We start from the raw sequence: 17,755 nt of genomic DNA, 5'->3' as shown, positions 1-17,755 counted from the left end.
CAGCAGCACAGACCCGCTGCCCAGGGATACACTCAGCTCAGAGCCCAATTTGCTACCCTTGTGTTAACTATTCACCTGGTAATTACTCTATGGTTGAGGTCCCAGCTCACACTAATTAGCCTATCAAAAATCAATCATTTCCAACAACTCCATTTGTTGAGGATCAATATCTCAGGCTAGGAACGTTTATCAAAGTACAGAGACAGAGTGAGAGAAAGGAGTGTGTGGAATGTCCTCATCTATATCATTGGGAGTAAAGACAACTGGGACTACATGTGAACCAGATTCCCAGCCACAGGGGCTATGACACACTTGGAAAACAATCACAAGTATTTACTAGGCTTCAGCAGGATGACAACCACAGGATGGATGGAGATTCCACAGGGAGCAGAGGGAGGAGCTGACACGGAGAATGCACTGGCTTCTCCTACTTTAACTCGTAAACTGGAGTAATAGTAATAGGATGAAATTTAATAGTGAAAAGTGCAAGGTCACGCATTTAGGGATTAATAACAAGAATTATTGTTATAAGCTGGGGACACATCAGTTGGAAGTAACAGAGGAGGAGACGATCTCAGAGTATTGGTTGATCACAGGATGACGATGAGCCGCCAATGTGATATTGCCGTGAAAAAAGCTAATGTGGTCTTGGGATGCATCAGGCGAGGTATTTCCAATAGAGATAAGGAGGTGTTAGTACCGTTATACAAGGCACTGGTGAGATCTCATCTGGAATATTGTATGCAGTTCTGGTCTCATGTTTAAGAAGGATGAATTCAAACTGGAACAGGTACAGAGAAGGGCTGCTAGATGATCTGAGGAATGGAAAACCTGTCTTATGAAAGGAGGCTCAAAGAGCTTGGCTTGTTTAGCCTAACCAATAGAAGGCTGAGGGGGGATATGATTGCTCTTTATAAATATATCAGAGGAATAAATACCAGGGAGGGAGAAGAATTATTTAAGCTCAGTACCAATGTGGACACAAGATCAAATGGATATAAACTGGCCATCAGGAAGTTTAGACTTGAAATTAGACGAAGGTTTCAAACCGTCAGAGGAGTGAAGTTCTGGAACAGCCTTCCAAGGGGAGCAGTGGGGGCAAAAGACATATCTGGCTTCAAGACTAAGCTTGATAAATTTATGGAGGGGATGATATAATGAGATTGGTCTTTGACTACTAGTGGTGAATATGCCCAATGGCTTGTGATGGGATGTGGGATGGGATGGGATCTGAGTTACTACAGAGAATTCTTTCCTGGGTGCTTGCTGGTGAGTCTTGCCCACATGCTCAGGGTTTAGCTGATCACCATATTTGGGGTCAGGAAGGAATTTTCCTCCAGGGCAGATTGGCAGAAGCCCTGAAGGTTTTTCGCCTTCCTCTGCAGTGTGGGGCACAGGTCACTTGCTGGAAGGTTCTCTGCACCTTGAAGTCTTTAAACCACGATTTGAGAACTTCAATGGCTAAGACACAGGTTTGATACAGGAGTGGGTGGGTGAGATTCTGTGGCCTGCGTTGTGCAGGAAGTCAGACAAGATGATCATAATGGTCCCTTCTGATCTTAAAGTCTATGAACGTACACCTTCTTACCCTGCTGCTTGTTGCTTTCCTGGCTGCAGTCCCCTCCTCCAGCCCTCAATGGGAGAGTCAGACCAGTCCAGACCCCCTGAGACTGAGGCCGTGTCTACACTACAGACCTTGCAGTGGCACAGCTGTATCATGGCAGCTACGTCGCTGTAAGGTCTCCTGTGTAGCTACTCTGTGCCAGCCGGACAGAGCTCTCCTGTCAGCATAATTAAACCACACACACCCCCGCGAGAGGTGGTAGCTATGTCAGTGGGAGAGCATCTCCCACCAATATAGCATTGTGCAACCAGCACTTCTCTCGGTGAAACTTACATCCGGTGGGGTGGGGTGGGGGGGTTTCACACCCCTGACCTACACAAGTTTTACCGACAAAAGTGGTAGTGCAGACATAGCCTCAGGCGCAGCTGCAGCCTTCAGTGACTCTAGCGATGGCAGGGGCACTGCCGGCGGCATAGTTAATCCATGGCCCCGAGAGGCTGTAAGAGGTTGATGGAAGAATTCTTCCATGGACCTAGCGCTGTCTACACTGAAGGTTAGGTCGGCTTAACTCTGTTGTTCAGGGGAGTGGATTTTTCAGACCCTAATTGACATAGCTGAGTTGACCTCAATTTTCAGTGTAGACCAGGTCTCAGTGGGCCAGAAGGGATGTGAATTGCATGTCAGCAAGTGGGTGTGTGTCTAAATAGATGTAAATTGAGCACTGAGTGGGCAGGAAGCAGCTACGGGGGCCTTGGCAAAGCTGTGGGGTGTTCCCAGGGTTGGTATAGTAGGGCCAGGACTGAGCTGCATTAGCAGATCTGGGGATGAAAATGGCACTGGTAGGAAGGGGCTGGGGGGCTGCAGTTGGGTTACACTCTGGAGGGCAGAGTTCCAGAGACTGGAACATCCTTTATTCACAGAAACAACATGACTCTAGCAGTGAGCCAGTTCTTGGTCAAAACAGAGGTTGTGCTGTAACACTGGGAAAGAGTCAGGAGTCTGCCAGTGTGAACCACAAACAGGAAATGCGTGGGGAGGATCCCTCCCCCAGGTATGTACTAGGGGTTCTGGGAAAGGTTCTGGGACCGAGTGGAGTGCAGGAAAGAATTCAGGCTGCAGCTGAGGATAGAATGAAATCCGGGGGAGTGAAAATCAAACAGGACTACCAGAGAATAGGTCCCCAGAATGAGGGGCAGATTGCAAGCATCAGTCACAGGACCAGTGAAGAAATTAGCTATGCAAATGAGGACCCAGGATCTGCAAATACAGCAATCAGATATGCAGATAAGGGGACAACATACTTGGAGCGGGAACCAACATAATCAAATAAGGACTGAATATGTGGAATGACTCTTCAGAGATACAGTCTGAGAGCAGCAAGCAGGGAAGGGTGCCAGGAGCAACGGGGAACAAAGGGAGATGCTGCCAGACAGGTAATAGAAAGGCAGCAGCTCGGCAGGTCTAGATTCCAGTGAGGCATCAAAGACTGTCTCTCAGAGACCCTTCCTCCCCAAATTCACTCCAAATGGCCAGGAGGGGTCACCTGGGGAGGCGATATTGCTGAAAAATGGCAGTGCAGCGAGTGGGGGCCAGAGCTTGGCTCCTTCATTAATTACCCGGCAGAGAGAGGTAAATGACAAAAGAAACACAACGAGCAGATAATAAACTGGGAGGAGCTGCCAGTCCCAGTGAGGACAAGAACAGAACCCACCAGCTGAGCAGGAAATAGCCATAGGAGACTTCGGCCTGGGCCACACTACACAGTTAGGTTGATATGAGTCACCTTGCTCAGACCTACATATGTGTTTACACTCACATTTGTCTGCAGCCAAAGTAAGCGCCCCATTACAGCAAGGCAGGAAAACCACCTCCCCAAACAGTGCAGAACCGGGCTCAACCTCCTGAGGTCGACTCAGGACGAGTGTAGTCACTGCATGACCTGTGTCGACCCCGAGCTGGGGGAATAACATGCCCTGAGCTCCCTAGTGAGAGCAGGAGTGGTAAGAGGGTCTGGGTGGGATGAGGCAGCAAACGAGACAGGAGTTTGCAGTGGAGTGTGGTGGTAAAAACCTAATGAAACTGGTGGGGATGCACAAGCATTGGCCTCACAACATGTCAGCAGGAGCTCACCTCTGATATGGCTGATCACTGGCTTCCTCCCCACAGTGGCTTCGCCTGCTGCCCTCCTCCAGGAGAGAGACGCTATTGTCCTCTGATCACTAACAATGAGAGGGAAGAATCCCCCTCTCTCTGACCCTGGAAGACCCCCTGCCCCTGCACTCAGCCCCAGGTCTCTAAGGGCCAGAAGGACAGTGACAAACCACAGGGAGCTGGAGCAGCCCCAGAGTCGTGGAGGGGCCTGAAAGAGACAGGAAGTGCCAAGTCTGTCTGGCTCAGCGCAAAGACAGCCCAGGGGGATGTGACAAAAGCCCACAGATGTGAGGGGTGTGAGCCCACTGAGGGAGGTGTGTTAGGTGTGTGTTACTACTAAGCAGACTGAGGGCAAACTCAAAAGGGGAATTTCAGCTGCAGCTCAGAGAAACGCCCTGCACAGAGACAGCTGTGGCCTGTGTTACGCTGGAGATCAGGTGGTCACACTGGTGCCTTCTGGCTTTACAGTCTGAGACAAAAGCTGCACCTGTCAATCAGCCTCCTGGGCAGGGCTGAGCCCAGCACTGGGACACTTGTGAGCAGCCTGACAAAGCCTTGGGGAAGATGCTCTGGGGAGAGGTTCTGCTCTGCCCCAAGGGATGGGCTGGGTGTGAGTGGATGGCACCGGCCTCTCCCCACCTTCAGCTGTAAATAAGGGGGCCAAATCTGGCAGTGAGCAGGGATGCTGGCCCAGGCGAGGGCCGGGGCAGGTCACGGGCTGACAGGCTAACACTGCGGCCGTGCAGCCCCCACCTCAGGCCAGGAACACAGGCCAAGCCAGCTGGAGCCCTTTGGCTCAGCGGCCAGTGGATGGGCAGCAGTGCTGGGGCCAGGGGCTGCTGCACGCCGTCAGCCAGGAACAAATGGATCTAGGGCCCACACTCACCCGAGACGCCAAAGGGCCGTCTGAGGCCCGTGCTCAGTTTCCGCGTGTAGGTCTCCTTCAGGTCCATGCGCCCCACCCGCACAATCTGACACACCAGGAAGAGCCTCTCGCGTTTCAAGTCCTTGCTGCCCAGGTCCTGAGGAGTGGGAGAGAAACTCAAAGAAAGGCCCAGCAGAGCACAAAGGCCTGGCCAGCAGATTCCACGTCCCACCCCAGGGGGTTCTGATGCCAGCTTGGGGACGCCATGTCAGCACTGGTGGGGATGGATGGCATTAGGGGCCTAGCTCAGACAATGATAACAATCCCCCCCCCTCCCCCTGGCCTTTCAAAATCTCCCAGAGTCCACTGCTTCTGGGCACTGCTGGGAATTGGGGGATAGGTCCCCAGAGGGCACCAAGCAGAGCTCTAGTGAGTCAGAGGGACACGCTGAGATGTGGTGCTTCAGCCTGTGCACAAGCCGTGTAGCAGCCAAAGGGCACAAGGCAGCAGTGATAGAACAGAGCGAGTCCCTCCCAGGACACCTGCCTGCGAGCATGGTGGGCTCAGCCCAGCCTGACATGCTGGAAATGAGCAGGCCCCCTCAGCCGCTCCTGATTTGTTCATGTGGGAGACAGTACACAGACCTATGCCTGCAGCCGGACCTCACTTGGGCCAAGTGCTGTGCAGGGGTCGGGGAGGGGCTGGATGATCAGCTACAGCAGAAGAAGATGGTGGGGTGGGAGCTGGCTTTGTGCTCATGCTGTTTATCAGCTTCATTTACATATAGAATTCTCCTTTCTCTGGCCAGCTGCCTTGGTCCCTTCCTGGGGTCAGTCTCGGTGCAGCTTGTGCTGTGAGAATACAGCTCGGGACAGGTATACGCTTACAACGCTACTACGGAGCAGCTGCAGCATTTCAGTGTGGACACTGCCCACACCGACGAGAGGGGTTCTCCTGCTGGCAAAAGTGACCCACCTCTCCATTGACCTAGTGCTGTCTGCACTGGGAGATAGGCCACTTTCCCAGAGCCACTCTGCACTCCTGCAAGACGGAGCTATAGGGATGTAAGTGCCTAGTGCAGATCAGGCCTTGGTCAGTAGGAGCCACATCCCCTCTGTTCCCCTGCCTGGGGCCTGCGAGAAACCAAGGCAAGCCCCAGCCGAGGAGATGGGCCCACAGGAAAGCCCGGTGGGAGGGGGGCAGTTAGGGGCCTTGGTGTCTGAGTGTCACAGAGGAAATGGGCCACAGGAAAGATTTAAAGGAGGAACCAGAAGCTAGGGTGAGCACACACTGCTTCTTTTCAGATGGACTGAAATGTATTAAAATTGATGCTAGAGACCATTTTAAACATTCAGTTGCTGTGTCAAGTAATTGCAGGTGTATACTAAAGGGCAGTAGAAATGTAGATGTGAGAGAGGAATACATGGCATGCTGGGGTTTCCCTAAAATGTTCCTTAAAACAAAGTGTTATCCCGCATTTGTCACGTGGTTTTCCCTTATTTTCATCCAGCAGAGGTGGTCACCCTAGCAGAGCACTGGAACCAAGGGCCATTCAAGGGGGAGCAGGGGGGAGAGGGGGGCTGGGAGTCAGGTGGGGGAAGGTCAGGGAGGGACATGGTGGCCCAGCCCTGGTGAGGATGAGGAGGGGCATGGTGGCCCAGCTGCGGTGGGGGAGGGGCATAGGGCCCAACTGCGGTGAGGATGGGGAGGGGCATGGTGACCCAGGTGGAGGGGGGGGACATGGTGACCCAGCTGTGAGGGATGGTAGGCATATCGTGAAAAATAAACAATCCCTGTAACTAGACAGACACATTCATCCGGCATTTTGCCATCCATGTCTGGACTGCTGGGCTACTGGTCCTGTGGGGCAGGCTCTGTGCAGCCCCCTGGCTCAGGCGTCTGGATGCAAGAGGCATGCTGTCAGGCCGGGCAAGAGGGCACCTGTGCTCACCGTGAAGATGGCCTTCAGGTTGTTGAGCAACTCGATGTCCTGGGGGACCCCCGTGCTAGCCCAGCGGATCAGATAGTTCTCACTGCAAAGAGAATCCGAGAGCGTCAGGAGACTCGCTGCTGCAGGACACAGCCAGGAGCCTGGGATCCAGCTCTGGCCAGTCTCTCAAGGGGTGGTGCTCTCCTGAGCTGGGCGGGTGAGACTGTGGCTCTGGGCCTCTGGCTCACAGACAGGAGGGGACAGCCACGGAGCACAGGGTCTGTGAGCAGAAGAGGCTAGGCCCGGTCAGCACCCTGGGGATGTGATGGGGCAGCTGACGCAGGCTCTGCCAGCTCCCACACAGGGCCCTGTCAGATGCTCAAGCCCAGTGAAAGAGAAACCGCGAGGGCCAAGCTTTATCCCCTTCCCCACATGTTCTGTTCTCTCCAATCCAGCACAACCTAGGCAGCCCCTGTCCTACTCAAACAGCCCTGTGGGAAGCCAGGGCTGCCCGGGGGAGGGGCAGGTGGGGCAATTTGCCCCAGGACCCTGGCCTTGCAGGGGCCCCTACGAGACTATAGTATTCTATGGTATTGCAACTTTTTTTAATGGAAAGGGCCCCCCAAAACTGCTTTGTCCCAGGCCCCCTGAATCCTCTGGGTGGCGCTGTGGGAAGCTGCCTGTCCTAACAGTCCTCCTCGCTTTTAATGCAGGTACTGGGGATCCCATCTGAGCCGTGGGCCTTGGAGATGCAACCGACTCTGATTGCAAAGCACGCGCTCAGCAAGCCTCCTTCTGGAGGAGCATGGCATGTGGTGGGACAGGAGGCAGACACATGGCAAGCTCCACACAGCCCTGGAGCGGAGCTCTGCATGGGGCAGGGCCCAAGAACCAACCCCCGTTTAACAGCCAAGCCTATGGCAGTGACTCTCGTGGGAGGAGGAGGCGGCAGCGCCAGGGGGCAGAGTGGCTCTGGGCCAAGTACTGCAGGGGGCTGCCAAGGCTCCCACTCTCTCTCCGGAGTGGGACATGACACCCCTGGAAACAACTCAGGCTTCTCTGTAAGCCCCGGATCGGCACAGCTCAGGTGTGGTCAGCCCGGGGGGCAGGGAAGCACCCTGCTCTCTGAGCTGCAGTAAGGAGGCCAACCAGTGACACTGGGAAGTGAGGACTGGGCAGCAACCCTGGAAGGGACAGGCCCCACGTCCCATTCCCCATCCCTCAGCCATCCAGTCCCTACCCTGGGACCAAATGGGAGCCAGCACCCCCTGGAAAGGACCGGCCCCATGTCCTGTTCCCCACACCCCCAGCAAGTCCCTCCATCCTGGAGCCGGATAGGAACCATCATCCCCTCAGATGAAAGGCTAGTGTCCCATTCCCTGCCCCCACCACCCAGCCAATCCCTCCATCCTGGGGCCGGATTGGAGCCAGCACCCCCATTCCCAACCCCTCAGAGCCAGCCCATCTGCAAGCACTGCACATTCCCATCAGCTCTTTTCACACCTTCCCTGGTTTGCGTACTGCTCTGCTCTGGAGGGACCCCTGTGTCGCTCCCTGCAATCCAGCTTTGCTAGCCCTGAAGCTGCTCCCTGGCTGGTGCCCGCTGTCCTGGATAGAGGGGGATTACTGTTTTGTACAGCCCTGGGCCAGAGCAAGTGGGGACCCCCTGTCCCCCCTCCTGCACTCCTGCCAGGGAAATGGGGTTGGGCGCAGGGGCTTTCCCCGCTCCCTGGCAGGAGCGCCAGGAGGGTGGGTGAAGCAGGTCAGAGTGTGGGGGTGTTGGGTCTAAACTTTTGGTGAACTTTGGGGAGCCAAAACACACCCAGACTGACTGTCTCTGCATAATCCTTCCTGAACCCTTTTGAACAAAGCACTGACCTGCAAACTACTCATAACACCCCCTTTCCCTAGTAGCCATTAGCCTTTATCTCTATGCATTTACTTGTTAACTTGCTTTTCCTGTAAAATCTTGATTAATTATGCATGACCATTATCTTTTGTTAATCACTTTGTTTACTTCTGTGTATAAATATTAATGCTCACCCCTAATAAAGGGGCCACACTTAATCTAAAGCTTTTTAGAGCTAAGAATAGTGTGAGCCCGTTGATCAACGCATTGGTGTCTGGTCTCTGACAGAATTGTGTGCCCCATACCAACTCCGCACAAACTCGGGTGCTGGAGAGGTGAGTGAGGACTTGCTTTATTACCTAACAGGGGTGCCCATTTTTCTGGGGGGTCCCCAATTGTCCAGGGACCCCTGAGCATGGGCCTCATTGGCTCAGTGGAAGTCCATCACTGCCACCTTTGTCCAACCTGCAGCCCTGGCTCAGCTGCCTGGCGCTGGCTCAGCCTGGCCTTCCCCAAGCACTGCTCCGTCTCTGCCCTCTCTCCTCTGTCTTTCAGCAGCACCCCCCTTCTGCTTGCCCAGAATCCAGCCCAGGTGAGACCCACAGCTGCAGTGTGTGATGGGTGACCACCCCGGGGCTTTTCGCTCTCACTCCTGTGTGAAGGGAGTTTTGTCTCTGAGTAAATTCCGGAAACCACTTTCACCCAAATCCCTTCCCATCACATGGATCCACAAAGTGCTTCCACAAACACAGGGCCTCTGCAGAGCCCGAACTCTGGCCCTTGGCTCCCCAGCACCCACCTGTCATTTGAGCTACATGTGACTATGAGGCTTGATGGTGTGAAAGTAGAATGAATTATAATGTGAAAATAAAAAGGATTAAAGAAATGCTGTCTGTACCTTTAAGCAAAATTGTTGAAATGCTGCAATCCAGGTGTCAGGAATACAGACATTAACATAGAACAATTGCACCATTTAAGGGCAATTGTTGAAGTATTAGCCTTAGATCGATAAGAGTTAGTAAGGAAGTAGGATATGCATGCTGTGCCCCAGGTGAATTTTACTGTTTTGCTTTCTTTGTCCCTTTGTCTAATTCCCGCTCTTCTATCTGTATAAATAAAATAGTTTGTGTCTTGCATGGTGCTCACATTATCTGGATGTTATTAGCAGAGCGCTGTGCTAATAAAACAGAGTGGTCTGACAAACTGAGTCCTGAGTCTAACTTTGACAATTTGGAGGTTCTACCGAGATGGCAACCGTTTTCACTGGGGCTGTGTGATTCCTGACCGTTTTTGTAGGATGACCGTGACAGCCGGCACCTGGGCATTTGGCCCGAGCGGTCCTCCACTAGGGTGGAAAGGCGCATGACCACAGTGAAGTCTACGCCATCGAACCTGTTGGTTCCCATTCTGTTCTGGTAGGGACCCCAGGATCAGACATCAGGAATCTGGTCAGGTAATTATTTCTGTGTTTTGTCCAGACTGAGGGCTGTCCTGTCTCTGTGTCTATCCGTCCTCCTGTGGAGTGTTTGAGTCTGGGTGCCGTCTCCGTCCGGGGATCGGCCGACCAAGGAGTTCCTGTCCCCACGGTCTGAGTGAGTGGAATCTGCACAATCGCAGCCGCACTGCACTTTGGGTAAAACCCCTGGTGTGAAAGCAAGGGCGATTGAGGCAGTAGCCTGAGGGCTCCTTTTGTGTGTTGAACCTGGCATCGCTCTGACGAACCCGAATTTCCTTCTTGTGTGATTGGTGTGTGAAGTCCTCCTGTATTGGTAACCAGACATCTAAGTCGGGACCGTTCCCTAAATGAACGCCGGCTTATTTTATGTATTTAGGATGGGTCCAGACTCCTGTAAAAAGGGTCCAGACTCCTGTAAATTTCTGGAAAAATGGTCTAGGCTAAGTCAGGGGGATCCTAAAACTCAGTGGCCACTGCTAAAATCTTGGAACAAAGATTGAGTGGACATCTTAAAGGACAAACTCAGCCAACCTAAAACTAAATTGGCTAAAGGAGAGGTTAATTGTTTCATGCAGTGGTGGGTAGAGGCAAATCGTAGGTGGACAGAATCAAAACTCGCCTCTCTCAATTATTCAAATAATAAGTTAAAAGCTTTATTAAAAGCCTCCTCTCCCACCACCAGACCGAGCGTTCCTTTACCCCATTCTCCAAACCCCGGATCGATCCAACCCCCTTCATACTCCCATCTCATTGTAAAAAGGACAAAAAGCCCCTTGTTCTTTTCCCCTTTGTTGTCTGCCTCAAAAACTGATTCTTTAGTGTTCCACTACCAATTCAGCAAGGAGGATGGGCTCCTCAACTAGCCCCCACCCTTCCTGGTCCCTTTCCTCAAACATTTCTTTCAAAATTGTGAAATGACCACAATATCACTCACAAACAGTTCATTGGAAAAAGCAGGATCGGGCCCAGGCAAGCAACAGATAAAAAAACAGGTTGGAAGCCCTAAGGGAATAGTGTCAGGAGTAAGAAAAGCAGTAAGTGCAGGTATAAACCTCTGGAACAATACTTAAAATGGTGAAATCTGAGGTGATAAAGGTGTCATTTTGGGACATAAACAAGTGATTTAAGGAAAGAGAGTAAAAAGTTAACTCTACAGAGGCTGAAGAGAATTAAGCAGTTAAACTTTGTAAAAATGTTAAAAAAGGATCATGTTAAAGAGAGAATTCTTGGTTTCTTTGCAGCCATTCTGAAGGGAAAATGGGCCCTTTTCTAGAAGAATGCCTGTAAATAATCCAAATATATATACAGCTATGTAAAAACAAAGCAGTGTAAAGATTGGCAGGTGCCCTGGAGGTTTTTCGCCTTCCCCTGCAGCGTGGGGCACGGGTCGCTTGCTGGTGGTGTCTCTGCAGCTTGAGGTCTTCAAACCATTTTTGAGGATTTCAATAACTCGGTCCTGGGATAGGGGTTGTATAAAATTGGATGGGTGGGGTTCTGTGGCCTGCCTTGTGCAGGAGGTCAGACTAGATGATCAGATTGGTCCCTTCTGACCTATGAGTCTATGAGTCTATAAATGTTAAGGAAAAGAAAATGTGTATGTATCTATTTGTCAGTGAAAATATGTAAAGTTCTAAGAATCTAAACCAGCACATCTGGTTTGTAAAACTCCTGTTTTGTAGGTGTAAGATTAATTAATTTTGTTTTTGTTTTTAATGCCACTACAAATTCATTTGACTCTTTAATTCAAAGTTGCAAAACCGACAGACCTTTTTGCAAGACACAGGTAATTAGTGTTGTTTGGCTTTGGGATTTAGCATTTAACCCTTAAGGGGTAGCTTGATTCTTTACAAAATTAAAATGTTTTTAAATAAAGACCAAGTCATGGCTGCAATAGGGCAGTCAAAATCAGAAGAATAGGTAGAGATTCTGGAGTCTGTTTGTTTGGGGTTTTTTTTTGGTAACAATAGCAGATAAGAGCTGTAATGAAAGAATAAAAAATTAACAGTAACCCTCTAAAGCAACAGCAGAGGTGAGGTGCACAAAACAAAAAGAAGCAATGTTAAAACCACTGAGGGTATGGCTACATTTGGAATTTCAAAGCGCTGCCCTGGCATCGCTGCGGGAGCGCTGCCGCGGCAGCGCTTTGAAGTGTGAGTGTAGTCAGAGCGGCAGCGCTGGGAGAGAGCTCTCAGCGCTGCACGTAAACCACATCCCTTACGGGTGTAGCGTGCAGCGCTGAGAGCCCCGCTCCCAGTGCTGCCGCCCTGATTACACTGAGGCTTTACAGCGCTGTATCTTGCAGCGCTCAGGGGGATGTTTTTTCACACCCCTGAGCGCGAAAGTTGCAGCGCTGTAAAGTGTGAGTGTAGCCATGGCCTCAGCTTTAAAATGGCTCTGTGTAATCAGACTGTCACTTTGATAAGGGTACATAAAAACTCTGTAAGAAGAAAAGAAACAATTACACCTTATGTAAAAATTAATATGGCTGATGTTTTTAAAAAGCTATAGTATAAAAAGAATGTGCATTTTCCCTAGGACATGTGCAGTGTATATTCTAGAAAGGGGTAAAAAAAAATGCAAATGAAATGTGCTGCTGAATTAAAATCCTATTAGGGCTCCAAAAAGAGCCGCAATAGGCTGTGTTTTCTTTTTCAGATCCCTGTGTGTTAAGACAGAGTCTGAGCTCTGCTGATGGCTTTGAATCCAAAAGCCAAGCCTGTGTTAATGCAAATTACTTAACTGATAAAGAAAGGTGAGAACTGCCAGCACAAAAGAAGCTGCAAATAAAAAACATACCTGGTCAGCAAACAAATTGCCTACATAAAAGCCATGGTATAACAAGATATCTTTAATAGATTTGATGCTAATGTTATTGTTAATATTAAACATTAAAATGAATTTAATGTTAGTAAGTACCCCTGTAACAACTTATAGTGTGTATGATTTTTGAAAAAATCCTTTAAAATAATATGGTAATGAAGCTTCTCAGCTATTACCTGTGAATAAACTTAACGCTTAACACAGCAGGAAAAACATTACAGACTTGGTCTGCTACATAAAAGGAAAAACTTGAGGTACACCACCTCATAAATTTAATAACTAAACGTGAAATAATTTCCCATAACCCTTAAAAAGTAGAAGCCATTAAAACCTGGCCTGGCTATAGAACAAAACACACAGGAAAATATGGGGTATTTCCTCTGTTTTGCCTGCAATCAGCAAGGGTATTTGTAAAAGAAAGGAATCTTTTAAGTAATAATCAATGCCACCCCAAAAGGGGTAGAAAAATGTTATTTTAGTCTTTCAGATAATCCAAAGTACTGTATAATGGGCTATGTGTATGTGTTAATTCTTGGGAAAAAGTGTTTAAAAAGTGTTAGCAACCCACCAGAAGACAAATGTAAATGTACTGTAAGTACTGTGTTTACCAATAATCACATTTACTATTTGCCACAACAACAACAACACAAGAGTCTCAGCTTACTGTAAGCACTGATTTAGTTGAGTTCTCTATCAATCTTGGCATTGAATGGCAAACAGTTACCAATCATCTGTTAAAAGGTAAAAAGGTAACATAGTTCCTAAAAAAAAAAAGTAAAAAACTGGACCATTCATATTATACACGCAAATGGAAACATGTTAAAAATTGCCACTGCAAAAAACATAACAGCTTACCATTGGTATAACATATTTTCTGGATGGTCTCCCACAACTACTGGCATACTAATGTTACTACTCCTAATTGTTTTTGGTTTTAAATTGTATGTGTTTAATTGAAATGTTTAAAATGTGCTGGTGAATAAAACAAATATATGCAAAGCTAAAGCCACAGGCCCAAATCACCTCCCAGTATTTTCTGTTATGTGGACTAAATAAAAAGTAACACTGGCGATTAATAATCTTAGTGTCAAAAGGGGGATATGTAGGAGCAGGATTTTATAATGTCCCATAACAATTAAAGTATAATTTGATTTCATCCTGCTAGCCACCTTTTTTAAATAGCAGAAAGAAATGACCCCCTGGGACTATAAGATTCTGTTTTCCCATATGCATTACAAATTGGGCCCTCTCTAACTCTTTGTTTTAAAATTTAGGTAGTAAGAGAAAGGATTCTCTTTGTGTCTATGTTAAGTAAATTAGAGAAACACTGAAGGCCTGGTCTCAATGTAAATTGTCTTGGTTATTAATTGTAAAACTTAGCAAGATTTAATTTGCAATGCTTTTTTGCTCGATATAAAATACTACTGTTTGTATTCTCAATCTATTTGTGTAAATGAGGAATGTATGCATCAGGGAAAGATAAAGGTGTGAAGGCCATTGTTATAGCCAGAGTCAAGAAAGAAGTAGTAAAGAAACTTAAAGAACATCAGAAAATCACTAGGCACTGCTTACTACCTCAACGGCTGTTAAACTGTCTGGCATCTCAGAGTGGATACATGCTTCGCCGTGTAAAAATGCACCACCCCCAGTGAACCAATCATCACCTCAGGACCACGCAGAATCAATTGTGACTCCAGAAGAAAAGGTAGAGGAACAGCCTGCAATACCTTACAATCTACGTTCTCATAAGGGTTGCCAGAAGCAGATGACAACCTAAAGCAAGGCCCAAGAAGAAGCAGTAGTGAGCCTAGCGGCTGCTGCCTGGTGAACATAAAACTGTGACTGCAGTTTCCTCAGTTGAGGTTGTCAGAATCAGAAGGGCCCTGCCTCCAACATGCGCCTCTGGTGGTGCCTGTTCCTCGGCTGTTGGTGTCTTAAGGTCTGGGAAGTCCACAATGACAATTCTTTTATCCAGCAGCAAATGTGGATAGCTCAGACCCTTAATATTTCTAAATGCTGGATCTGCAGCCACATCCCAGCCCACTTTCAAACTGGTGTTCCTGTCCTGGCTATCCCACTCAGTTCCCCAGACCTCACTGGAGGACCTTGTCCGTTTAACACAATATGGAACAGTAATGATGTGATGCAGTAGGGACTGTCTGTGTGGGGAGTGGGAGAGCAGGGGAGGACTTCAGGGGATGGACGATGCCAGGGCCTGTAACCTGAGCTAGGTAAGGGAGGGGAAAGGTCAACACCTTTGCCTGGGAAGGGGACAAAGGAAGGGAGTGGCAGGAGGGAAGCAGTTTGAGTTTGGGCTTGGGGCTGTGTGGGCGGAATTCAGGGTATCCTAGCTAGGATCCAAGCACCCTGAAAGCCCAGAAGGACTCGGTGGAGGGGTCCTGACTGTGCCTGCAAGCTGTGCTGTAACCTGTGTTCCTGTTGTCCAATAAACCTTCTGTTTTACTGGCTGGCCAAGAGTCACTGTGGGTCCCAGGAAGAGGGGTGCAGGGCCGGACTCCCCACACTCCGTGACAACTGGTGGCAGAGGTGGGATATACTGCACCCCGTGGACGGCGCTTCCTGCAGTAAGTGACTGGGGAGCAGTAAAACGAAGGGGTGATTAACCCCTGGGAATGTGTGCCCAGTGAGAAGGACTTTACAGTAACAGGGTCCCCCGGGGGATTGCAGCGAGCGGTCCCAGGGGCGGAGGAGTCTGCAGCTCGACCCTGGCAGAGAGGTGGTGACCTCACGAAGGGTTGGTGCACTAGGGGTCCCCCTGGAAACCGTGGGGAGCGGCGAGCACCCCGGCCTGTGAGTGCCCAGCAGGAAGATGTATGCCAAGCGGCGCAAGTGTGACCTGGTGGAGCTGTGCAAGCAGAGGGGGCTGCACCCAGGGAGATGCACCAAGGACCAGCTGATTGCCCAGCTGGAGCAGGGAGACCGCATGAATGAACGGAGCCCTGTCTCTGAGGGAAGCAGCCGGGCAGATGCAGCGCAGGCACCAGTGTCTGTCCCCGCTGGGAGTGGTCAGCCGGCGGACGAGGGCTTCCCAAGACCCCCCCTTCCTAGGCCTAGGGGAAGGGCGGGGAGGAGCCCAGTGTATACCGAGGGCACCGTGACACCCCCGGCCAGCAGGGGAGCCTCCCGGCAACGCTCGGCATCCGTGGAGCGGATGCGGCTGGAATATGAAAGGGAGAAGCTCGAGTTAAAGAGGCAAAAGCTGGAGGAGAAGGCGAAACAGCGTAAACATGAGGAGAACCAGCGTAAACATGAGCGGGAGGAGAAGGAGAAACAGTGTAAACATGAGCTGGACCTGGCCCAGCTGAGGAGAAGTGAGGCCCCGGCTGCGGTGAGTGAGGGGGGACCCAAGCCTACAAAGAGCTTTGATAAGCACTTGCTGCCCCGGCGTAAGGAGGGAGAGGACATAGATCCCTTCCTGACGGCCTTTGAGAATGCCTGCGAGCTGCACAGGGTTGACCCTGCAGACAGGATCGCAGTTCTCATCCCCTTACTGGACTCCACAGCCGTGGAGGTGTACAGCCGACTGAAAGGGGCGGAGGCAGGGGACTACGAACTGTTCAAACAGGCCCTGCTCCGCGAGTTTGGGCTGACTCCTGAGATGTACTGGAAAAAGTTCCAGAGCCAGCGTAAAACCCGTGAGGTCACATACCTACAACTGGTCAACCGGGCGCAGGGGTATGCCCGCAAGTGGACAGCTGGGGCCCAAACTAAAGAGGACCTGCTTGACCTATTCATACTGGAGCACCTGTACGAGCAGTGCCCGTCCGACTTGAGGCTGTGGTTGATGGACCAGAAGCCGGAGAACCCACAGCACGCAGGCCAGCTGGCCGACCAATTTGTGGACAGTCGGGCAGGGGATGGCAGGGAGGAGTCTCGAAGGAGCAAGCCTGCCTCAACGCAGAGAGACAGTCATCATGGGACCTCCCAGTGGGGTCCTATGGAGAACCCCCCCAAAAGGGGAACATCCAGCGGCAGGTCCCTCCGACCCACTCAAGGGGACCCACGAGACATGGGCTGCTATCGCTGTGGCCAACGAGGTCACATACGGGCCCAGTGCCCCAAGCTCAGGGTCAGACCAAGCAGACCCAACCCGCAGAGGGTGGACTGGGTAAAAACCCAATCGGAGGAGGGGCTACATTCCCAGGAAAGGGGGGCTGGCAACATACCACCTGTGGATGCTCCAGGCTCCGGGTTTTTGGTTTACCGGGTGGGCGCGGGGCTGCCCCTCCGGAAGGAGTGCATTGTTTCCCTGGAGGTAGATGGGAGGAAGGTCACTGGGTACTGGGACACGGGTGCAGAGGTGACGCTGGCCCGGCCCGAGGTGGTGGCCTCAGATCGGATGGTGCCCGACACCTACCTGACCCTGATGGGCGTGGGCGGGACCCCATTCAAGGTGCCCGTGTCATAAACAGATAGCTAAGGGTTAATGTCTCTTTCACCTGAAGCACCTGACCAGAGGACCAATCAGGAAACCGGATTTTTTCAACTTTGGGTGGAGGGAATTGAGTGTTTTTGTCTTTGTTTTCTGGCTGCCTGCCTTCTCTGAGCTTTGGAGAAGTAGTTCTACTTTCTAGTCTTCTGTTTCTAAGTGTAAGGACAAAGAGATCAGATAGTAAGTTCTATGGTTTCTTTTCTTTGGTATTTGCATGAATAAGTGCTGGAGTGCTTTGATTTGTATTCTTTTGGAATAAGGCTGTTTATTCAATATTCTTTTAAGCAATTGACCCTGTGTTGTATCATCTAAATACAGAGAGAACATTTGTACTTATTTTTCTTTCTTTTTATATAAAGCTTTCTTTTAAGACCTGTTGGAGTTTTTCTTTACTGCAGGGAAATTGAGTCTGTACTCACCAGGGAATTGGTGGGAGGAAGAAATCAGGGGAGATTTGTGTGTTGGATTGCTAACCTGACTTTGCATTCCCTCTGGGGGAATAGGAAAGTACTTTTTGTTTCCAGGACTGGAAGCAGAGAGGGGGAGTCACTCTGTGTAGTTTCACAGAGCTTGTGTCTGTGTAGCTCTCCAGGAGCATCTGGAGGGGGGAAGGGAAAAAGGATTATTTCCCTTTGTTGTGAGACTCAAGGGATTTGGGTCTTGGGGT

At 50.3% G+C, this 17,755-nt stretch overlaps 1 protein-coding gene across 2 annotated transcripts in view; it reads right to left on the bottom strand.

Annotated features, from left to right (window-relative positions):
• The window catches only part of LOC127047633 (dedicator of cytokinesis protein 2-like), a 408,420-nt gene that overhangs the window by 364,412 nt on the left and 26,253 nt on the right, over positions 1–17,755 (bottom strand). For both annotated transcript variants that reach the window (XM_050946070.1, XM_050946071.1), the window contains exons 9-10: positions 6,532–6,613; positions 4,602–4,737 (exon numbers count right to left, since the gene is read on the bottom strand). In XM_050946070.1, coding sequence (XP_050802027.1) covers positions 4,602–4,737; positions 6,532–6,613 — 218 coding nt within the window. The remainder of the gene's footprint in view (positions 1–4,601; positions 4,738–6,531; positions 6,614–17,755) is intronic.

This window comes from Gopherus flavomarginatus, chromosome 3 (assembly GCF_025201925.1).
Source record: "Gopherus flavomarginatus isolate rGopFla2 chromosome 3, rGopFla2.mat.asm, whole genome shotgun sequence".
Classification (NCBI taxonomy): Eukaryota; Metazoa; Chordata; order Testudines; family Testudinidae; genus Gopherus; species Gopherus flavomarginatus.
Note: the sequence above shows the minus strand (reverse complement) of the source record. Positions and strands in the feature narration are given on the sequence as shown.